General features: G+C 36.2%; 1 protein-coding gene across 1 annotated transcript; it reads left to right on the top strand.

Annotated features, from left to right (window-relative positions):
* Positions 1-22,425: 22,425 nt before the first annotated feature.
* Positions 22,426-24,737, top strand: LOC144331500 (putative ankyrin repeat domain-containing protein 20A2). The gene is made up of 2 exons (XM_077949058.1): positions 22,426-22,662; positions 23,844-24,737. The coding sequence occupies exons 1-2, from the start codon at positions 22,426-22,428 to the stop codon at positions 24,735-24,737; spliced, it is 1,131 nt and encodes a 376-aa protein (XP_077805184.1).
* Positions 24,738-25,006: the final 269 nt, after the last annotated feature.

The raw sequence follows: 25,006 nt of genomic DNA, 5'->3' as shown, positions 1-25,006 counted from the left end.
GACTATTATAGTACATTCTCAATAGTACTATGTTTTTCTCCAGTTATAGAATTTACTTGAATGACGCACAATTAATCAATTATTAGTATTATAGGAGATGGGGTCTCTCTATGTTGCCTTGGCTAGAATACCGTGTCTATTCATTGGTGCATTCATAGCTCACTGTATCCTTGAACTCCTGGGCTCAAGCAGTCCTCCTATAGTAGCTGGGACTACAATTTTGTGTGGTTATATCTGGCCTGATACACAATTATTTATTTATTTAGTTTTGATATAGGGTCACCCTCTGTTGCCGGTACTGGGGTACAGTGGTGCCATCTTGGCTCACTGCAACTTCTGCTTCTTGGCCTTAAGTGATCCTTTCACCTTTTACCTTAGCCTCCCAAGTAGCTGGGACTACAGGCATGTACCACCACACTTGGCTAATTTTCTTTTGAAGGTGTTGTTGTTGTTGTTGTTTGTTTCTTTGTTTCTTTGTTTGTTTGTTTAATAGATGAGGTCTCACTCTATTGCCCAGGTGGGTCTGGAACTTCTGGGCTCAAGTGATCCTCCTGCCGCAGCCTCCCAAAATGCTGGGATTTACAAGTGTGAGCCACTGCACCTGACCTGCACAATTATTATAAAAAGGAATTAAGCCCACTTCCGTTGCAGAAAATTGACCACCTTTTCGTTTTTTTCTAGAAACATTCATATTGTAGAACATATTGTCGATCACCCAGATTTTCTATTTTTTCAGTTAAAATAGGATTGCTGCTTATTTCACATTATTTTCTGACATTATCGTTTCATTTATTCCTTTTATGGCTTTATTCAATTGGATGGATATAGAAATATAAGACTTTCCAAGTCAAATATCAAGGGAAAAAAAGAAAAGGAAAACAGATTAGGGAAAGCTATTCTGTGAAATAACCACCTGATTACAGTTACATATATCATATCAAATTCATAAAAATCTTACACAATGCATTTGTGTCAAGGTTCCCCAAGAGCACCCCCAGGTTTGGTGATTCACTAGAAAGACTCACAGGACTCAGGAAATAGTCATACTCAGATCTTTACTTGATTACAAGAAAGGGGGCAAGCAGAATTAGTAGAGGAAAAAGGTGCACGTGTCAAGTCTGGAGGAAACCAGGCACAAGCTTCCAGGAGTTCTCTCCTGTGGAGTTCCCAGGATCTGGGAATTCTCCCAGGCTCACATTTTGACAACATTTGTGCAGTGATATCTAGCAGTACCAGAGTCTCATTAGAGACTAAGTACCCAAGTGTTTCTATGGAGGTTACTCTCCCTGACATGTACCCCAATTCCAGACTCCTAGAAGGAAAGCAGCTGTTCAGAGTAACCACACTGTTTCTATAAACACTTTAGACACAGTGAACCACTCTCCTTAGGGAATGGTGGAAACCCTTCTAGGCTCAAATGATTCTCCTGCCTCAGCCTCCCGAGTAGCTGAAATTAGAGGTGCCCGCCATCATGCCCAGCTAATTTTTGTATTTTTAGTAGAAAAGAGGTTTTGCCATGTTGACCAGACTGGTCTTGAATTCATTTCCTCTGGCTGGTCTTGAACTCATGACCTCATGTGATCTCCCCACCTTTACCTCCCAAAGTGCTGAGATTACAGGCATGAGCCACTGAGCCCAGTTGTGAATATCTTTTTAAAATCAGTAACTTTATTTCTTAGAGCAGTTTTAGGTTCACAGCAAAATTGAGAGGAAGGTACAGAGATTTCTCATATATTCCGTGCCTCCCACATGCATAGCCTCCCCCATGATTAATATTTTCCACCAGAGTGGTACATTTGTTATCACTGATGAACTTACATTGACACATTATAATACATTCTAATCACTCAAAGTTCATAGTTTACATCAGGCTTCACTCTTGATGCTGTACATTCTGTGAACCTGGACAACTGTATAATGAATGATATGACATGTATCAATTACTGTAATATTATCGACAGAACAGTTTCACTACCCTAAAAGTTCTCTATACTATGCTTGTTCATCTCTCACTTTTACCCTAGCAACTCCTGGCAACCATTGATCTTTACTCTATCTTCACAGTTTTATTATTTTCAGAAGAGTACAGTGGAGATCTTTTTGAATAGTTAAAAAATTAAAGCTCCATGGTAATTGAATGTAGTCATTTAAGATGTTCCTTGTCCTTTTTGTTTTCCTTTTGCTTCTTTATCACTGTAAGGAATGATATATGCTGATGAGATGTGCTTTACATACTCAGAAAACATGATTTGTATAGATATTTGGGACATAATAGAAAGGGGTGAGGGAAAGGACACCATGCCGTGCCACACGGCACAAACTGGAGTATCTTGCTCTATGATGTGGGTCCAGATAGACTCTCTAGCAATGGAAGGGGACAAGCGCAAGGGGTTGGACTTTACAAAAGTGGAATCACTAAGTCTGTCATACTTACCTTCGGTTGGAGTTCAGACCAGGCAGTGAATGCTATAGGTAAATACATGTGTTCCTCACTGATCCTCTTCCTTTGAGGGATGAGGTTGACAACAGCCTGTAGTATGATGACATGACTCATCTACAACTAGATTCTGTCATGAGGGATGGTAAGGGAGTTTTGCTTGATGTGAGGTGAAAAAGAATTTTCCTCTCCTACTTGGGAGAAGAGCAAGCATTGGAATATTCTGGTAGTAAAAGGGCATTGATAGTTTTCTTTCTATATATTTTTCACATCAGATAATACTGCCCAGCAGCGTGCCACACCTCCCCAGTGTTTCTTAAGCTTCTCTCTGAATGTGGATAAGCTCTTAAAGGAGTGATGTTTCCAGTGGTTCTTTCTGTGGGAGGTAAAATGGCAGGTGAATTTGGGCCTTGTTATACATAGGGCAGAACAAATAGCTACAACTAAGGAAACCACCCAGCACCTTCCCCAGAAGAGTATTAGCCAGAGTAACACACCGATCTCTCTTCAGCTCTTCTCCACTGGTGGCTGGAAGGTCTTTGCAAGGATTCTTGTTTCTGGTCTGATTCCTATGTTTTGCTGGCTTCTGGTGATATAGGGTTTTTTATCCTAAACTGAACAGTTTGAACTGAAGAGCTAGAGAGGCTGTGTTGTGCTATAACAAAATAAGTGCCGTAGTTCCCCCTTAACTGTGGGAAGTACATTCCAAGACTCCCAGTGGATGCATGGAACCACAAATAGTACTGAATCACAAACTGGTTTTTCCTATACGTACATATGGATGACAAAGTTTAATTTATAAATTAAATTAAATCTGATTGTGTCTGCAGATAAGGTGTGAGAATTGAATGTTGTCATCAGCAGGAAAGATTTTTGCTTGTTGGGGGAAAATCTCTCCACGCTTTGTCACAGAAGCCTTCTTTGTAGATGATTGTTGCTGTGGCGTGAGGGCAGAGAAAACCCTGTCAAGTATGTCTTTCTGCAAATATAGTGGATAAGGGGTACTACTGAATACTCTGTTTTAACGGCCTCTCATATTTTGGTCCAGAAATCATGCTCTTTGACACTGTTGACTCATCACACCTGTTCTGCTAACAATACCATTTTTACTCCCTCTCATGGGGTGTGGCTGGGATGACTTGTGTACTGCAGGTTACATGTAGATACCAAATTTTATAAATTTATTCTTCTTTGCATCTAATAAATACAAAGGGGAGAGATCTTACTGCATTAATTACCTATCAATAGGTATAATTAATGTTAATTCTAATAAGGTCCCAGGCATGCTCCCAAAGGAATGCTTTATAACATAGCATCAGTCTTATGCTTTAAAAAAAGGAAACCAAAACAAAACAACAACAACAAAAACAGCATCTAAAGCATACACATTAGTGTGTACATTTTTTCATGAAGGTAGAGTCTTACTATGTTTCCCTAGCTGGTCTCAAATCTCTGGGTTCCTCAAGTGATCCTCCTGCCTCATCCTCCCACATAGTTTAGAGTACAGGCATGCGTTGTTGTGCACTCTTATCCTTTCAATATTCTGTACATTTATTATTGAATTAAAATGCATTTTTCCTTTTTCTTTAATAGATGTTGGAAGTTCTGATGAATCTGCAGTCAGGTAGGATTTAATAGATGTAAACATTTATGTTAACTAAGGAAATAGAGATGGAAGAAACTAATATCTGTTGAGCGTTGTATTCTGGGCTAGACATCCTACTATGTTCTGTGCATTTATCATCTCATAAAGCCATCACAACATCTGTGTTCCTATAACCTACTATTTATTCAGTAAACAACTATGGATTAGTGCAGTCGATTAATTGCCTCATGATCCCATAGTTAACAAAGTAGCTGGCCCACAACTTGACCGTCAGCCTGCCTGCCTTCCAAATCCCTTCTCTTGCTCCTCAGCATAGATTGATAGACATCTGTGCAGCCATTGGATCAAGGTATAGGTCTGAATGAGTTTAATCAGATTCATTAATTCAATTAATGCCTAAATTAATGAGAGTTTAAATACCTTAAACTCTCATTGAAGGTTATTGTTAGAATGTGGTTAGTCCAAGAATCTGTCCTAATGAATTTTAAAATTTCCCTGGTAACCAGTATCTTATTTTTACCATCAAAGTCTTTAGGGCAGAACCTACTTAGCTTTGACCGTAGGACTGGAAGTTTTACAAAAGTTGTTTTAAGTCATCACTATTCTTCCAGTTTAGGTAACAACATTTATGTCATCCATTAATTGAATTTTAAGCTCAGCTTCAGGACAGATAATTTGTGTGTGTAAATTACTGTCAGGCTCTGCCAATATATTGACTGTCACTATTTGTTATATAAAGCTCAAGGTCAGTTTTCATTGAATATTTTGTAGATTTAGACAGATGGAGGCAGAAATAGGTAACTAAAATCTCTTTTTAGAACAGAGGTCCTATTTTAATTTTATCAAGAATCATTATTAATATATGGATCACTGACCTTTCCCCAGATTATGTCTTTTGTTTGAGGGGGAAGCTGGATATAAACTGGCAGTTATAAAAATTGTAAGGAAATCAACTTGCTCTTTTCATTGTGTGTTTTTGGTTTCAAGCATTTTCCATGAACTGCGTGTGGATTCATTGCCTACATTGGATGACAAAGACTTGAGTGTTGCTACTAAGGTAAAGTGGTGTCTTGTAAAATTAATTTTCTCACTCTGAATCTAGTTTTGCACAGTATTTACTTTTCAAGTTTAGCAGTGGTTTACCTGTCATTGTTTTATGGTGATAATGGAAAGTTGGTCAGAGAAAAACATACATATGGCTAGTTGATTCAAAAAATTTGTTTAACTTTGGTAACTAACAAAAATTGACAAGTACTGTGACCGGGTAGGAGCTTTGAACTGGAAAATAATAGTGACGGGAAAGTTGCATTAGTAAATGCTTCCCCTATAGAAGAAATATGAAATTTGGTTAAGGTTTATTTGGATAAATAGTAACACTTTGACTTTTAAATCATACAATTGTGACTTTCAGACTTTCATACTATTTATGCCTCTATAAATCTTCAGTGATCAAATGATTTGCAGTAATCATGGACCCCCTCTGGTACCTTTTAGTTGTTAAAATGTCCAGCACATAGCATAGAGCTTTTTCTTCTTGGAAACTTATTATTGTGTTATCATATAGTTTCTAGGAGAAACTGTTTCTCTACCTATATTATTGATTCTGTAGTGAGACTAAAATAATATTAAAAATTGTAGGAAAATTGCTGAGTGTGGTGGTGTGTACCTGTGGTCCCTCCTGCTTGGGAGTTTGAGGCAGGAAAATTGCTGGAGCCCAGGAGTTTGAGAACGGCCTGGGCAACATAACAAGAATGTATCTGATTTAAAAATATAAATTGTGTAATGTAGAAATTTAAATTTATGTTTTCAAGATTTGTATCGCAAAGGGATTTTTTTTTGTGTTTTATGAGATGTCCATGAAGAGTTTATATAAAACATTTCATCTAATTTCATCTAATTGAATAACATGTATTTTGCTGCAAATAACCAGTTCTAGAAGCAGAGACTCTTAATACCAATATAGTAAGACTTTAACATCATAATTTTATCATCATAGTTTTTAAAAAATATTTACTTGGCTGCGTTCAGTGGCTCATGCCTGCAATCTTAGCACTTTGGGAGGCTGAGGTGGGTAGATCACCTGAGGTCAGGAGTTCAAGATCAGCCTGGCCAACGTGGTGAAACCTTGTCTCTAAATAAAAACACACAGAAAAATTAGCCGGGCATGATGGCACATGCCTGTGCTCCCAGCTGCTCAGGAGGCTGAGGCAGGAGAATCACTTGAACCCAGCAGGCAGAGGTTGCAGTGAAACCAGATCACACCATTGCACTCCAGCCTGGCTGACAGAGCTTGACTACATCTTTAAAAAATAAAATAAAATAAGATAAAATAAAATAAAATAAAATAACCACTCAAAGTCCTTATAAATAATCATTGGAAGCTTCTGCATACCATGAGCTCCTGGAGGTCAATAAACATACTTGTGTGTATCCTGGAGGGCCTAAAATACAGTCTTCTATGTAAGAAGCATTTTAATTATTGTTTTTTTAGATGGGGTTTCATTCTGTCCGCCAGGCTGGAGGGCACTGGTGACATCTTGGCTCACTTCGATCTCTCTTTCCTGGGCTCAGGTGATCCTCACACCTCAGTCATCCAAGTAGTTGAAATTATAGACCTATGTCACGATAGACCTGTGTCACCATGCTTGGCTGAGTTTTCAAGAGACAGGGTTTTGCCTTGTTGCCCAGGCTGGTCTTTAACCATTGGGCTCAAGTGTTCTGCCCGCCTCAGCCTCTCATAGTGCTGACGTTACGGATTGAGATGTTCAGCCTCAATATTTGTTTAGTCTGAATAAAGAGACAAGTGAATTTTTAAATAATAGAATGTTATAAGTAATATACCTAATGTATCTAATAATTGAATATTGTATTTAAAATATTGCTTACATTTGTGTTATTGTTAATATTTAAAGTTATGTAACTTTTGAAGTGTTATGTTGAGGAATTATGCCATAAATAACAAGGAAATAAATTAGAAATAGGTCATCAGTAGCAAAGAGGGTTACAATATATTTTCTAGTATGATTCAACTGGAATCTTAACATTGTGATTTTAGATTAACATTTCTTAAATGTTTTATTAGGCCCAACTCATGTTCTATTAAATATACCATTTTAAGCTATACATTACCCTTTAGAGTTCTGGTGACAAATTCTTTTTCTGGGTGGAAAGTTGATGGAAAGTTCCAGGTTTCTCTCTGTTATAATAATGTTCTTTCAGGTAGTGGTAGATGACCATATTTAGCTAATTGAAAGTTTTAGAGTAATGAAGTCTATCACAGAAGTACTTACAAAAAACTTATTGGAGCATAAATATTAATTAGTATTATTAGGGATATGAAAGAACAAAAGGCTGTGTTACAGATTTCTTTCTCCAGGTACTTTATTGCACTTCATGTTGTTTCTTTTCTTTCTTCACTTAAGCTCATATTTCATTGATCAGTTAGGCTTGTTTTTCATTTGTATCTCTCTTTACTCTCACATTTTAAATAGAAATTTTGGAGGAGTCAGGGTCTTGCTCTGTTTCCCAGGCTGGAGTGTAGTGGCATGATCTTGGCTCGCTACTGTCTCTAACTCTCAGGCTCAAGTGATCCTCCAACATTAGCCTCCTGAGCAGCTGGGATACAGGCACAGACCATCATGCCTGACTCCTTTTTGTACTTTTGTGTAGAGATGTGTTCTCATTTTGTTGCCCTGGCTGGTCTCAAACTCCTGAACTCAAGCAATCCACCCACCTTGGCCTTGCAAAGGGCTGGGATTACAGGTGTGAGCCACCATGCCTGGGCAACATTGAGGTTTATTTAAAGGAATTGATTAGGGCTGTGTGTGCTGGTGCACACTGGTTATCTCAACAGTTTGGGAGGCAGAAGTGGAAGGTTTGCTTGAGCCTAGGAGGTTGAGACCAGCCTGGGCAGTATAATGAGGCCTTGTCTCTGCAAAACTACCAATAAATACATTAGTCTGGCATGATGGTATGCACCTGTAGTTCCAGCTACAGCTGAAGTTTAGGTGGGAAGATTGCCTGAGGTCGGAGGGTTGAGACCACAGTGAGCCATAATGATGCCACTGCATTCTAGCCCTGGGTTGACAGAATGAGATCCAGTTTCATAAAAAGAGAATGATAAGAATCTCTTGATGTAACTCATTATAATTTTTTAAATGGAAACTAATTCTTGATATTTCCTTAGCAGTGTGTCCCCGAGAAATTGTCACAGCCTTTACCTGGACCTTCCCATGAAAAAGGCAACAGAATAGTCAATGGGAAAGGAGAAGGTGAGAAGTGTATTTTATTTAAAAAGTCATTTGATGGAATGTTTGTTTTAAAACATGAGCACTAATATAGTCTACTAGCTAAAGAAAATGTCCTATTAACTATAATAAGTAAAGGAGAAGTCAAATGGTGATAAATTGTGTCTCTAACCAAGGGTCAGCAGTTGATTCTATTGGGAGCACCACTAAAGGAGCTGAGTGTGAGTTCCATTTTAAGATACTCTAAGACCTGAGGCAACTCAGGAGAGAGGGAAAAGGAAATGAATAAAGAGAAAGAAAGAATGAAGAGGGCAGAGTGTACATGTAATACATAAAAAAACATATGCGGGCGTATGTAATGGAGGTTAGTAAAGTCAAATTGCTCTGTAGAGGAAGGAAGAACAGGGTGTTAGAAATAGGAAAGAAGATAAAGTAAGCTTCCAGTACGAAAATGTGTCAGCGAATTAGAGTAACATTTTCCTACTCTTGCTGTCATGCTCACTACTGGGGAGGCATTAAGGATTGAGGTACTTTACCACACAGACCTGTGGTTTATCTACCATAGATGAATATCACCGTAAATGGTCAGCCATGAATGGCTATAATTTAGTTTTATAGAAAATGGTGTAAATTCATGGGATAGTATCGTATAGGCCAAATTAACATCGTTGAAATGAACAGTGTTGGGTGATTTATGGAGAAGAAATTAAGTAGAGATGGTATTGCCTGATTAAAAGTTCATTAGAAACATTATGGCTTATAATGTAGTATTAAATTCAGGGACATAGTAGGGAAGAAATTGACGCTAGGCCAAACAGGGCAATTAGGGTAAACCAATATGCAAGCACATCAGTGTAGAAAAGGGCATTCAAATTGTCATGAATTAGTTGAGGAGCTTCTGGAAAGTGCACATTCTGATTCAGCAGGTATGGGATTCTGTATTTCTCATGAGTACTCAGGTGATGTTGGTGCTGGTCCCTGGACATAGCCCTGAATAGCAAGGGAATAGCCTTCCTTTAGAGAAATCTGGAAAAAGAACTATTGGAGAGCAATTTAAAAAATAACAGAATCCAGGGAAAGCATTAATTTCCTTTTATTTCTGAGCATGATTCTAGCCACAGGGGAAGGAGAATGAGATGAAAAGAGAGATTACAGGTGTATACTACTCCTGAACACAGATGACAACAGTGGTCGCAATGATCCATAAAAAGCAGCTAGGAAGGGAAGCATCAGGATGACAGATCTAAAAATCACTTTTTCAAAGGAAGAGGGATTGTGAAAGGACAAGGAGGGAGGAAAGAAAGACATTTGCTGTGTTCTTGGGAGTTAAAGCCAAGTAAACTTGAGATGAGTCACTTCCAGTTGCTTTGGCGTATGGCCAGTGTCACAAGAGAGGTTATTGCTGTGGAGAGTACTGGAGGCAGGAGGGAGTGCTAGACTTGGGGTAAACTGCAGCAGCTCATTTCATTTCATAACTGTCAGGCCTCAGAGAGAGAAGTTTCACTGACATGAGCGAATAAGATGTGATTAAATTGCATATAGATGCTTTGGCTAATTTTTTTTTTTGAGACAGCCAGTTATTTGATATGATAGCTGTTTTGTAAATGTCCTTTACAGTGTAAGATAATATACCAAACTTAGTTAATTTTAGATGCAATCATATTATACAATTCATTCTGCGAATACCAAATTTCTCATTTTCAATAAATACTGCACTGATTTTGCAATATAACCGTGTATTCATATCCAGGAAGTCTGTGGTATTTCAGTGTTTTCTTTTTTGATAAATATTTTGATATTGGAAACTGATTCTACATAGTTTATTTGATGTGTTTTATGGACCACCTTGTATGAGTGAATCCAGGAGCTCGAATTCAAGGCCAAACGAGGGGATAGGAGAAATGTAGGTGCTACAGTAGCAGATGTGGTCATGGGAAAAATGAATATTTCATTTAGCTGTGATTTCATAAGTGTGTATAACAGCTGATCAATTTAGAACACTCTTTGATGAGAGGTGAATTGCACGTTCACCTGAACTGTCATCTCAACTGTGTATTTCCTCAGTGACAGGACATGGGGAATTTATCTGTGGTGTGCTGGCAACAATGCCTCTGATGTGTTGAGTGAAAATACTCTGTACATTCACCCTCAGCCTTGACATTTATACTCTCAGGTTTGATTTCCTCATCTGTTTAATGGTCTCTTTACTCCTTATCAGCCCATGTGTTTACAGTGATATCCAGGCTTTTCTGTTTTAGGTATAGGCATTTGAAACATAATGTCACTATTGAAATGTAAACTGAGTTTTAGGAATCCTATATTCCTATTTTCCTCATTATATTTCTGTCATGTTGCTGTCCTAGGCAAGGAAAAGAAGAAGCCAAGCAGTACCCTCAAAACTTTAAGTAATTATTTTTATAGTCAGGCATGAGAACTCAGCTTGATAGTAACACTGCCTGAATGTTTGGTTGGCCCTGTCATACTTACATATAATTGATGACATATCCCCTTTGCTTTGTAGGGCCTCCTGCACAACATCCTTCCTTGAAGGTAATTAATTATGCATATTTTTGAAGCACTAACTCCATGTTGTATAAAATATATATGATTTATGAATCATTTTCTTTTAAAACCCATTCAGCCTAGCACTAAAATGGAAGATCCTGCTGTAGGGGCAGTACAAAGAAAGAAAGTACAGACCTTGAGAGCAGGTATGTTATCAATACAAATGGAATGCTGGAAATAAGTACATTAAATGATGGAAGTGCTCACATTATTCTCACCGCTAATTCTATTTGCTTAAAATTGAATGGTAGGCATTGACATAAATGTTATTGTTTGTATTCATATTTGAATAAAAACAAATTTAGAAGCCATAAAAATATTTTTAAAATGTAAACTTTGACTCAGATGTTTCTCTTTTAATATTTTGTATAGCATAAAGTTTTCAATATAAAATTTTTGTACTTGTCAGGGATTCAAAGCAGTGAAATTTGAGACTCTTAAGATATTTCCAGTGAGTTATGTGCTAGTTGGAGTTCTGATCTTTACCTAGAGGAAGGCTTTACTTATTAACGTGTCAGTTTCTGTGTTAACTTTAGAGGCTTGCTGCTAGTGTTATTACACTGATGATCTGAAGCCAATCACATGTTCCAATGAGCAGACTGTGCATGTAGGTGTATGCATACGTGTGTGTATGTGTGAGTTTGTGACGTCTTTGATTATTAAAAATGAGGAAAGTAACGATTCATTTATAACTGGTAGACAGTCTTTTAAAAGGGTTATTTTGAGACTTTTTGGTGTTAAGGTTTTTAAAACATGATTGCATAGAGGCTACCGACATCGTAAATTGGTTTTCATTTCAAAGCCCTTTTAAAATCTTTAACTATATTGTGATGCTCAGAAGTAATATGCAGAATGTTTTATTTGTGTCCTAAAATGGTACATGAGTGGTTCTACACTTTACATACTTTTCTGCCACCTTCTTTGGTGTATCATATTTTCCAGATGCATCCATATTGATATGATTATCTCTGGTTTAACTCATTTTACACTTTTCATTGTATTCCCTTTTTCCACTTTACCACTTTCAGTTAGACTCTCCTGTTGCTGATAAATGAAGAAAGAAAGAAAAATAGAAATAATGTCAGATTAAAAGGGCTTTTTAAAATCAGTTTGTATCTATTAATATTTACTATATGAAAGTTTAAAGCTGAAAAGTTCAGAATACAAGCATGCACCACCATATTTTATACATGCAGTTAGAACTATGACTCGTGAGCCTTTAGCCTATGAAGTTAGGACAATTCATTTCTCTGAGGAAGAATGCTGCACTGTTCTCAGAAAAGAAAATTGAAAATAGAAAGTGGCATTGTCTTATTTGACCTCGTGGACATCCTTGAATGAATCTGAAACTCCAGGGTCTCTCAGATCAAAATTCAGAAATAATGTTTTGATCAATATATATAGTTTATGTAAGTTCAGTTATCATGAACCCTTGATGGCCAACTGACCTTTCAAGTTTCACTTCTGCATTTTTTGCTCTTTTCCTTGACTTGTCTTAAAAGCTAAAATTCAACAGTTTTATTGATACAGAAACCGGGAATATAACTTTCAAAATATATTTCTGTCCTATCTCACAGCGTTGTGTACTCTTCAGATCTCGTGTGAACATAGACTTATTTTTATAATGGAAAAATTAGGTCTTTTGTTTGTGTTTTTGAGACAAAGTCTTGCTCTATCACCAAGGCTGGAGTGCAGTGGCTCAGTCTTGGCTCATTACAACCTCTGCCTCTTGGGTTCAAGCAATTCTCCTGCCTCAGCCCCTCAATTAGCTGCTATTACATCCACGTGCTACCACACCCTGCTAATTTTTCTATTTTAGCAGAGATGGTGTTTCTCCATGTTGGCCAGGCTGCTCTCAAACTCCTGACCTCAGGTGATCTGCCCACCTCAGCTTTCCAATGTGCTGGGATTATAGGCGGGATCCACTGTGTTGGCTACAGATAAGATTGTTAAGGCTATTGTATTTTAGATAAATCTTTGGTCTATATTTAAGGCTTCACATGTGAATTCTGAAGGTATTCATGCGTTGAGGGAAGATCATCTTGGTTAAATGAAGGCAGTTTTTAATTTAATGTATACTCATTATAATGGTTTTGAAGTTTTTGTCTCTAGTACACAGAAACACACAATAATGTCATGTGTTTATTCTCAAACTTAGTTATTCAAATATTTTCTTATCACTGAAGAATCTTAATTATTAATAAACAAATTTCTCATGGAAAACAACATATATAATAGAGATAGTTGAGTGATTCAAAGTAAATTGTAGTAAATCACAGAAGCTTAAAACAAGTTAAATAAACTTGTTTGAGTTAATAGCAATTACAGGACTTGTAAAATACATTAGACCATGAGGGAGTAGTGTGTTTGTGGGGTAGATGACAACATGGCAGTGCTTCAGGGAAGAAAGAATTTTTACACTTTATTACAATTTGTATTACTATTTACATTCTAATAAATAAAAACATAATTTTCAGATATTTTAGATTATGTTTCTACTAGTTGAATCATCAATAGTAAGACTTCAAAGATTTGGGAAGTTGTGAGTTGATGATAAATGTCTATCACCATCAGTGATGAAAAATCAGACAGCAACTACAGACTTTGGACACACGAACTTCATAGTTAAAGAAAGGATTAATATTGGAGCTGTGTTACTATCAGGGAATTATATTCTTCATTACCTGTGTGAGTCGCAGCTATTAGAGTAGGAAGAGAACAAAGAAGGGAAGGAAGCATAAAACATGTTATTCTCGATTCCCTTGGCTGGCTTCATGCTCCCATAGTTCTGACTTTTCAGAAGTCATTTTGTGGCCAAAAGTACTTTGTGTTTCCTCCCCTTCTGCAGCCTACACCCAAACAGAATGCTTCTTAGCAAGGCATTTGTATTCTTCCTTTAAGGAAAGCAACATACAAATAACCAAGAGAATAAGGAGAAAGAGTAATTTCATTGAGGTTAGTATTTAACATAAATTTGAGAGTGGGTACCATGATTATATTTAGAATTTTGGGGCTGGATTGGAAAAATTGGGGGCTGCTGCAGACGTCTACAGATTTCCTACTCAAGCACAGTGTGGCTTTGATTTATTTTTACATCTCTAGTTCTGCAATTATTAGTTACAACTGTATGCAATGTCACTAAAAATACCTTCCCAAACCAAATATTAAATAATGCCTATAGCTTTCTGTATTATAATGTTGATTTTCCCAATATTAATGGGAACCATCGAGCATTTGCCTTATGGTGTCTCCTCAGCTGTACTCACATGTTCCTTCACCTTGTCTTAATGGATAGTAATCCACTAGGAGTATGGGTGTTCAGAAGAGCTGTATCATTTAAAGATAACACAGGAGCATCAAATTTAGTTCTGCTAGAACACCAAGTCTATTGACTAACTGCGGCTAATATGGGGTCTACTTTACATACAAGTGAAATTCAGTGCTCTTAATCAGTCATATGATCATGTCAATAGTAATAAATTATGCAATGTATTTTCACCCCTATAGTTTTAATTTCTTTTTCCCCTTATGTCTAGAATTAACATTTTGTTTTACAAAACATGATGATAGTCTTCTAGAGTAGTGATGACAAGTTATAAATCCAAAGTTTCTTAACTATGCAAATGACTTGTTTGCTTCTATTTTCTCATGAGCTTGGTAAATCCAGGAAGCAGAACTTTTAAAAGAAAATCCCCAAATTTGGCTGGGCGCCGTGGCTTGTGGGTGTAATTCCAGCACTTTGGGAGTCTGAGGCAGGCAGATAACCTGAGGTTGGGAGTTTGAGACCAGCCTGACCAACATAGAGAAACCCATCTCTACTAAAAACACAAAATTAGCTGGGCATGATGGCACATGCCTGTAATTCCAGCTACTTGGGAGGCTGAGGCAGGAGAATCTCTTGAACCTGGGAGGCAGAGGTTGCAGTGAGCTGAGATAGCACCACTGCACTCCAGCCTGGACAGCAAGAGTGAAACTCCATCTCAAACAACAACAACAACAACAACAACAACCACAAAACCCAAATGCATTTCCTGTGCACGGTAAAACTGAAACAGAAAAAGTGTAAAGTAAATAGAAGTAACTGAAACAGTTTATGTAGATTAATTTACTTCTCATTTGATAAAGTTTGTAAAGTAATGAGCAGAGTGTATTGCTCCAGGGACCCAGATATATACATTTATTCATGCAGTAAAAATCTATTCTTATAATGACCACTGATACTTATATCCTAAATATTTCTGAAAACATCTCAGGCCTGCATCATCTTTGCAACATTGCCTTATGTTTTATCTTTGTTCATTTGTTTATGTGTCTCAGAATTTTATGCTCCTCACAGTATTTAGAGTTAATTATCTCTAATGCAAATAGATCCGTGAACCACTCCTGAATACCTAATGTCCAAGCATCTTAAAGGTATATAAGGATATCAGAAACTGACTTCTGGGTTGGGCACGGTGGCTCATGTCTGTAATCCCAGCACTTTGGGAGGCTGAAGCAGGTGGATCATTTGAGGTCAGGAGTTCAAGATGATCCTGGTCAAACAGGTAAAACCCCATCTCTAAAAAAAATACAAAAATTAGCAGGCGGTAGTGGCATGCACCTGTAATCTCAGCTACTTGGGAGGCTAAGGCAGGAGAACTGCTTGAACCTGGGAGGCCGGGTTGCAGTGAGCCAAGATCATTCCATTGCACTCCAGTCTGGGAGACAGAGTAAGACCTTGTCTCAAAAAAAAGAAGAAAAAAAGAAAACTGATTTCTGCCCAAATCTTCATCCATAGCCCGTTCCCCGTCTGCCTTTTTCTCTGGAATTACTGAGCTGCTGGCAATGGCCCCCTCACCATTCCTCTTTTGCAGAGAAATACATACACTCTTGGAGGCTTCTCTCCCTCTCTCATTGCTTCCTGGCATGTGCTCACCCTTTCCTGCCCTCTGCCTCACTTAATCTGGCTAACCTCACTCTCTAAGTCGCAGCTCATGCATGATCTTTAGGAAAGCCATCGCTGACAGCTTTTGTTTTCCTTCCTTATACCCCAGTGCTTAACACATAGCAGGAACTCAATAACTAATTATTTAGTAAAGTTAAGACTGTTTATACAAAGATGATTCAAAAGATTGTCCTCTACAACCTAGCAGCAAAGGGGATCAACAAGTAAAGACATGATGTGCAGTTCAGGTGGTAAAGTGACACTGGAAAAATTGCCAAAGTACTAAGGGAGGCCCATGAAGCAGACATGTGTGTGTGGAGAAAGACAGCTAGAATGAAGGAAGACTTCACACAGCATTCTGAGCCTTTTTTCTTTTTCTTTTTCTGTTGTTGGAGACAAGTTCTTACTCTATGCCCCAGGGTGGAGTGCAATGACGTGATCGAGACTCACTGCAACCTCAAACTCCTGGGCTCAAGGGATCTTCTCACCTGAACTTCTTGAGTAGCTGGGATTGCAGGCACATATCAACATACCTGTCTAATTTTTTGTAGAGTCAATGTTATCTATGGTTCCCAGGCTGGCCTTAAAACTCTTGGCCTTGAGCAATTCTCCCATTGTGGCCTTCCAAAGTGCTGGGATTACAGATGTGAGCTATTATGGCCAGCCTACATTCTGAGTCTTAAAAGATGAAAATAAATTTTTCAGAATAGTAGGGGAAAACATTTGTGATGTAAAAAATGGGGTGAACACTAATTAAGGTATAAACAATGACAATTTTGCAAATTATTAGTAACTGCCAACTCAATGAGTGTGTTGTAAAAAGATACTGTTATGAATCATAGTAAAGTGTTACATTGTATATTTTGACTGCATTTCAAAATTTGTTTTGTTTGCAACAGCTTTGTTTATTTATATTGGGTGGAACAATTTGTAAGTGACCCTGAGATTTTGTATGGCTTGAACCTGGTGATACCTAGTGTCTCCCCAAGTGTTTTGTTGAAGTTTTGGATAATGAGAAGTATTTCTTAAAGAAGTAAATATTTCAGTAAACAGTAAGCTTCATTTAAACTCTCAAAATATATAATACAAAGAAATTTTATTCTCTATTTTTATAAAGATTATAGTCTTTATCTAACTGTTCTTAGTTCATTTGAACTAAACCAATGAATTTGTCAACAGAACAAGCCTTACTAGTGGCTTCAGAGGAGGAGCAAGAAAGGCATGAAAGAAGCGAAAAGAAGCAACCACAGGTATATAAAAATTTAAGTTTCTTGTTTAACATTGTTTTCTTTTTTTTTTTTTTTTGCTTTAGTAAGAAAGCATAGACCAAATGACATGACCTTTTAGAAGATACCTTTAGAATCAAATGGATCATAATTTTATATTCAATTTTTAAAACATTTTAACCTGTTACAAAACCTAAGATATTCTTACTATCTCTAGTAATCCATAGTTGTCTTTACCCTTGGAATTGAGGCAAGAAATCTTCTTTTATTTTTATAACCTTACTCTTAATACAGAAGGTAACATGAAATATTGAGTCATATTACTAAGGAATAGAAATTACGAACAATTTAACCATGATGGCCATTGAGCTAAACTAGTGCTAAAGGAGTCATCATTGCCAGCGGTTCAAATGTTGCAGTTTTATATTGCTGGTCATCAGTGTCGAGTTTAAAGATTTATTCTGTTTTGTGGTCGCCAGTTGACTTCAGTGTCTGTGTTCAGGAAGTGAATGGGGTCATAAAAGTCAACCCAGTTGCCTATTAAGAGAATCCTACCTTGCAGAATGGGACTTTTGGTGTCAGGGTACAAACGATAACTTTATTTCAACATAAATACATAGTAAATATTCCTACAATTTAAAAAATCCATCCACTATCACTAGTGGAACTTAAAATATATTAGAAGTGGATATAAGCAGAAAGTCTATCTAGATACATAACACTATCATAGTATATCATTTGAATTGGAATTTAAAATTTTGCTTCTCTTTCTTAGTGGTGTTCAGTTTGGCTCTTAATAATTGAGTGTTTGCCTAGTCTCTAGTTACTCTTCAGAAATATATGTGCACTGTAGGGGCTCACTCTTTCTGGTATGCTGAGGTAAAATCTTTGTAAGAGAGGAATCTTTTATAATACTACCTATCTTTGAATTCATTTCTGGTAGATTTAACACATAATGAATTAAGTTCAGTCCAAACAAACACAGAGTTCAGCTTGCCAGTTCATGTTTCTCTCCTATGTTAAGCCAAGGCAAATTATTTTTCACATTTTAGTTACAATCCCATCATATAAGAGTAGCGACACATAGATTAAGTATCAGTTAAATTTTAATTATTTTCTAACATTTCTTTGTTTGTACTTGATTAAAGCCAATTTTAAAACATGCACTCCAACAGAAAAGACAGTAACTGAGAAACAAAACAAGCAAATTTGTTTTCCATTTTGCACCTTCCAAAAAAAAGGTCTCAAGAACCAGAACTGGGTGAGAATTGTGATAACGGGAATCTATCTGTATATTCAGGACTTTCTTTAATATTCATTACAAACAAGTTCAAGCTGAATATTGGTGAAAGTTTTGAAAACTCCAAAAGTATTGCTTGCCCTGAGGCAGAGCTTCTACATAGTAACTCTAAAGAGGGATGAACAAAAAAGGAGTGCCCTCTGATCTGATGAGTCATGTCCATGATTGTGAGGAGGAAGATGCATCTTGAGGGTCTAACTCTGTGGCATTCCAGGCAGCACCTGAACAGAGGAGGCCCATGGCAAGTGTCTTTCATTCCATTCCCACTCCAGGTCCCTGAAATATACTTAGCAGTCATCTTCTAAGCTTCATTTAAATGAAAATAAATCAGACTATAAAAATGATAACAAACCAGACACATAGTTTGTTTCTAACACAGATGAAGAAAAAAATTTTAATGATACAGACACCAAAAAATTAAGGAACCTAGTAATTATGATTGAAATGAAAGATGATTAAGAGTTTGACATGCAAATAGCAAAAAATATAAACCCGAATATCACTCTTTGGAAATTAGACATTAGGTATTGGCCTCCGTCTAGAGATCCTGAAAGTCTTTTTGATTTGTGGTTTATCCACCCCAAAGAAATGAAGCATATGATTCAGATAGAAAGCTACAGTATTTCTGCTGCTACAGATACTTCTAAAAACAGAAAACCAATATAGTGCTTATTCCAGAAGCCACCATATGACAATCCCAGTGCTAACAACTACAAAAGCAGGAATCTTGAATTATCAAATGTGAGTTATTCTCTGCCACATAGTGAAAAAACATCAAAAATATAGCTAGGAGACTTACAGCAAGATATTCCAAGGTTTAAGAATGAGATGGGCATGTTACAAGCAGAGTTCCTGGCTTTGGAGAAAGAGAAACTCCAACTTCAAAAAGACAGAGGTTTACTTGCTGCTTCTCTTTTTTCTCTTTATCAATTATTTGATGTAGTCAAATTTTCTATTCAAGAAAATCTCATGCGTACAGTTACAGCGGGGTTATCTAAATGTGTAATTATGTGTCAAAGTAGATTAGTTCTGCTATCTAAATAACGCTTCTGGAGAATGTTCTCATAATGTTTGTTCATTAATCAACCTAAGTCTCACTCTCAGTCTTCCAAGTGGCGTATGGGCTGGGAAACTAATTCAGCCATATACCAAGAGGCCTTCTGAAACAGATAAACATAAAGAAATTGCTAAAGAAATAAGCTCTAGATTCTAGATTCTTTTTTCTGTATTCATTTAGAGATGAGTTACATTTATTTATTAATAGAATGGGAATACAATGGGAGGGAAGCAATGACTGAGATGAGCCACAAAAACACATCTCGCCTTGAGAGTTGCAATGAATATTCCCAGCCAAATGGGTCTGTTTAATGTGTTTACATGTATGCAAGTTTATCTGCTTAGCTCAAACTGTTTGAACTTATAGTCCCATCATGGTTATTTCAAATACTTTTGAAAACAGATATATACTTCCACATATTTTAAAAAATCACCAGTTTCCAATTTTTCTGCTGAATCAGACCTTATGTTGTTTAATAAAGTATAGTAAGTTTTGGCATGTATGATTTTGATCATATAAGAAGCATCATTTATCAGCCAAAAATTTAACCTTTGACTCTTTAGGAGGAAGTTGAGTTCTGTACATTGTGTTCTAAGGATAGAGATTTTCTTCTTTCAAAGTAAAAGCACATGAGGCTTTTTGCACCCTCTGAGGCATTAAATTGCTTTGCTCAAGTTAGACTTTTAATATATCTGACTAATTTGATAAATTGATCTTCTATGTAATTCAGCAATATAGAGTTGTATCATGTTATTTGGTGCCATGAAATGCTAGTGAATGCCACCTTAGGAGATGTAGATGAAACATTTAATAGGTCTTGGTTGGTTTGACTCCCATTATCAGTAGATAACAGGGCTAAAGTTGGTAACTGGAACATATACATTCCACCTATCAACTTTTGTGGTAATTGAATGTGAAATCTGGGAAGCATCGCATTTTCCAGAATTCTGCACTAGAAACTCAGCAGTTTCACTCTGCTTCTTGTGTTGTGGCAAACTTTGGTTCCCATCCTTCAGGGAGCACGTTTACTTTTTTGATATCCCAGGATTCAAATGGAAGAAAAAAAAAAAAAGAGAGAGAGAGATAAAAGGCAGTGGGGAAAAGAATAGCTTAGTGCAGAAAAGGGAAACTTCTTTACTGTTCCTGAAGCCCCACAAGGTCACATCTTCTTCATCTGGCTATTTCATGTAAAATCCAGGTGGTAAAGACAGAAGACATATGTTACGCCTGTGTCTTTTTATTTCTCTGTTTCTGCCAGTCAGATAGCATAAAAATTTATATCAGGCAGCAAAGAGTGGATGGGAATAAAAGCACAAAATGGAAAAGAGTCCTTTTTGAAATTTTGTAAAATTCTTCTGTTCACTCAAACAGAAATAAGCAGACTCGGCAAAAATTTCAATGGTAAAATGATGAGTACCTTATAATTATAATCATTATGTACAATGATAAAATTAAAGTAAACACAAAATACTTTTATGATAAAAATGGTGACATTTAACCTGAATCAAGTGAAAAAATCAGGGAAAAAGTTCTTTTTATTGAATAAAATAATAACAATTATTATTCATATTACTTTTATTAAAGGTCAAAGAAGGAAATAATACAAACAAAAGTGAAAAAATACCAGTATCAGAAAATCTATGTGATCGCACAGCTGCTGCTGACAGATTACCCCAACAAAGAAAGACTGGGGAAATGCATCCTCAGCAGTTTCCCAAGAAGCTGAAGGAAGAGCGTGATAGGTAAGCCTAGAGCACGGATTTTTTTTTCTTTTTCTTTTTCTTTTTTTGATGGAGTTTCTCTCTTCTTTCCCAAGCTGGAGTTCAATGGTGTGATCTCGGCTCACTGCAACCTCTGCTTCCCGAGTTCAAGCAATTCTGCTGCCTCAGCCTCCCTAGTAGCTGGGATTACAAGCATGTGCCTCCATGCCTGGCTAATTTTTTGTATTTTTAGTAGAAATGGGGTTTTACCCTGTTAGCCAGGCTGGTCTCGAACCCCTGACCTCAGATGTTCTGCCCACTTCGGCCTCCCAAAATGCTGGGTTTACAGGAGTGAGCCACCCTGCCTGGCTGCCTATAGCAGTATTTAACAGGAGGTAATTGTCATTGTGCTATACACTAATGCAAATTTGGACTAATATTCCTTATGATTAACAAGTTTTATATTTTTACCAGGGATATTTAGTCCTGCCTGGTAATCAGAAAAATGCAAATTAACATAAAATAAGATATATTTTTAAAAGTCATACTGATATTTAAAAAGTAATTACCAATGTTGGCGTATGTGAGGAAAAACGCATTCTCGTACACCGTTGGTATATGAAATTGGTAAATTATTTCCGAAGAGCAACTTAGTGCTTTGTATCAAAAATTCAAATAACCCGACATCCCTTTAACTCAACAACTCCATTTCTGGGACTAGATTTCACGGGAAAACATAACTTGTGTAAACATACACACACTTATTAAGGATATTAATTATATATTACACATAATGAACAATAGGTTAATAAATATATAAAATCTATGTAATAACAAGGTGAATTGAAAGTACTTAGAAAGTAATATAAAAAATATGGGGTAACAGATGTTAGACTCTTTAGCCTAGTTTTGGCTGACAGTCATCTGCAGATATAGTTTGTGTGAGGGACAGCTGAAGGTGCCATCTTACTCTGTCAATCATTTGGAGAGGTACCTGCAATATTTCATAAAGATGAAACTTTATTTCTAGTGAACTTAGACACTTGTCAATAAATAGTAACTTTAAAAATGTAGTTGATCGTAAACAATCTTTTCTAATAATGGAGTAATTATGATTGTGTGATTTAAAAAGGTAATTTTGAACTTGTAACTTTACTGAATAATCTCCAGTATCCTTTTTTATAATATATACTAGAGTGACTAGTAACAGAAACTATAGCGGAATATCCTTTCCTTACTACTTTTCAAGTATATGCATTCTTTGGAAGATGTTGAAGTGAGAAATTAAATATCTGAGAGCTGCAAAGGAAAAATAATCCAGAACATGGAAGTTTTATTAGGATGATAAACAACATCTGCAGAGATGAGCTCTTTATTTTTTAACAAAATGCATTTTAAGAGAAATGTCTTTATCTGCAGATGCACCTTCAAACAGGAAAATGAAGAAAAAATAAATGTTAATATGCTGTACAAAAAAAATAGAGAAGAATTAGACAGGAAAGAGAAACAACATAAGAAAGAAGCTGAAGCAAAACAACCTGAACCGACTGTTCAGTCACTAGAGATGAAACCAAAAACTGCAAGAAGTACTCCAAATCAGGTAAATCAATCTTTGGTAAAAATTCTATATTTTAAGCATTATTTATCAATTTTACTTATAATATCCACTTGATTTAATATATACTATAATAGGTCTAAAACAAATCAGAAATGTTATCTCACTTTTAAAAATGAATGATGACACTTACAGGTAAAATTATTAATATTTATTATAAGTCTTGGCATCCACATAGGATATTATTTTATTACCAAGTGCTTTTGCAAACAATAACATGCCATAATGTATACTTAGTGATAACCTATTGATAAAAATGTTGTTCCCAGGAAAATTGTTCCTTGTACTTCCCTATTTCATATTGATTACTGTACCTAAAATAAAATAAAGAAGAAACAGAAATTATTGCAATCACAAATAATCTCATGATATCCTAAGAATAGCTCTATAAATTTTATCTTATTTACCGTTGGTGTTTTAAAATAAAAGTTTTATTTTGTATTGATATAATTACACCACAGAAGTAACTGTGATCTGTTGGAGAACTAGAAATAGACTCACAAGTCCTGGGGAAAATCCTGTAGCTTGCTTATATTTTTAACCTTTCTTTTTCAAAATTATTGTAACTAGAGGAGTTCATCAATGAATGTATATAGGAGTGACTAGTATAATGTCTAGATTTATGATTTAGTAAATGTAATTCTTATAACTGACTATAGAAGTGTTAAAAGAGTCAAATTGCAATAGAATATTATCTGGGAAACAGAACTGTAATAACTTTGGGAAATTTTATCTGTCCAAATACGTGTGAACTAAGGTTCTTACTATAGGGTGGTGTAAGGGTTAGATATCAAAGTGTAAATGCATTTTTTGATATATTTTAATTTAGTCAAATTTGTTAATGCTTTAATTTATGCTTTTGGGTTTGTTGTAATTCAGGCAAAGGCTTTTCCAATTCTGATATTCTCACAAATTCTCTGGTGTGCATGTGTGTGTATGTGTGTGTTTACTTTTATGAACTCATTGACTTTAAATAAATTTCTGAACTTTTTGGAATTTATGCTCTACAAGGTTCAAAGTTTTGCTTCAACTTTTTCTCCTGTTGGATATCCACTGACAGTAAACTTTTTAGTGTATGGATGTGCAGGTTATTCTTTAGCTTCAGAGGTAATCATGATATGTTATTTTATGGAGTACTAGCTAAAACTTTCTTTTATTTTATTTAGGATTTTCATACTCATGAAGAAACGGAAGATCTGATGGATGAAAATTGCATTTTGAAGACAGATATTGCTATACTCAGGCAGGAAATACTCACAATGAAAAATGACAACTTGGAAAAAGAAAATGAATATCTTAAGGACATTAAAATTGTTAAAGAAAGAAATGCTGCCCTTGAAAAGAGTATAAAACTCAATGAGGAAATAACAAAAACAGCATTCCAGGATCAACAAGAGCTGAAAGATCTCAAAGCTGAGAATAAAAGGCTCAATTCCGAACTGCTGAAGAAAAAAGAAAGCAACACAGAAAGAAACCTAAAACTTACTTTACAGAACACACAAGACATTTCTGTGCAAGAAAAAATGAGTTCTGATATCTCCGAAGTTGAAGATAAGAATGAGTTTCTCACTGAACAACTTTCTAAAACACAAATTAAATTCAATACCTTAAAAGATAAGTTCCCTAAGACAAGAGATACTCTCAGAACAAAGCCATTGGATTTAGAAACTCTACAAAACGACCTAAGCCAAACCCAGCAGCAAATAAAGGAAATGAAAGAGATGTATCAAAATGCAGAAGCTAAAGTGAGTAATTCCACTGGAGAGTGGAACTGTGTGGAAGAAAGGATATGTCAACTCCAGGGTGAAAATCTGTGGCTTGAACAGCAACTAGATGATGATCATCAGAAAGAGGATCATAAAGAGAGAGTAATTAATATCCAAAGAGGTTCTATTGAGAGTGGAAAGAAAGACCTCCTGCTCCAAGAGAAAAATAAGAAGCTAATGAATGACTATGATCATTTAAAAGAAAGTCTCTTTCGATATGAGAGAGAGAAAGCAGAAAGAGTAGTAAGTATCAAGGAAGAGAAATATTTTCAAACTTCTAGAAAGAAAATGTAAACATTTGGTTCTGGATACATGTTGAACCTAGTTGAATATAAAAATCAATAGATGAAAAGTGTGTTTACCATATTGTATAATTCCATTTACGTGAAACATCCAAAAAAGAGAAACGTATAGGGACATAAAGTAGATTACTGTTTGCGAGGGGCTGGGGCTGGAAGCTGGTAATGACCGCTAAAGGGCGTGAGGGATCTTGCAGTGATGGAAATGCTCTAAAGTTGGATTGTAGAGATGGCTGCACAACTTAGTAAATGTACTAAAACTCG

Source organism: Macaca mulatta, chromosome 10, assembly GCF_049350105.2.
Source record: "Macaca mulatta isolate MMU2019108-1 chromosome 10, T2T-MMU8v2.0, whole genome shotgun sequence".
Classification (NCBI taxonomy): Eukaryota; Metazoa; Chordata; class Mammalia; order Primates; family Cercopithecidae; genus Macaca; species Macaca mulatta.
This window is presented reverse-complemented; position numbering and strand designations above follow the sequence as displayed.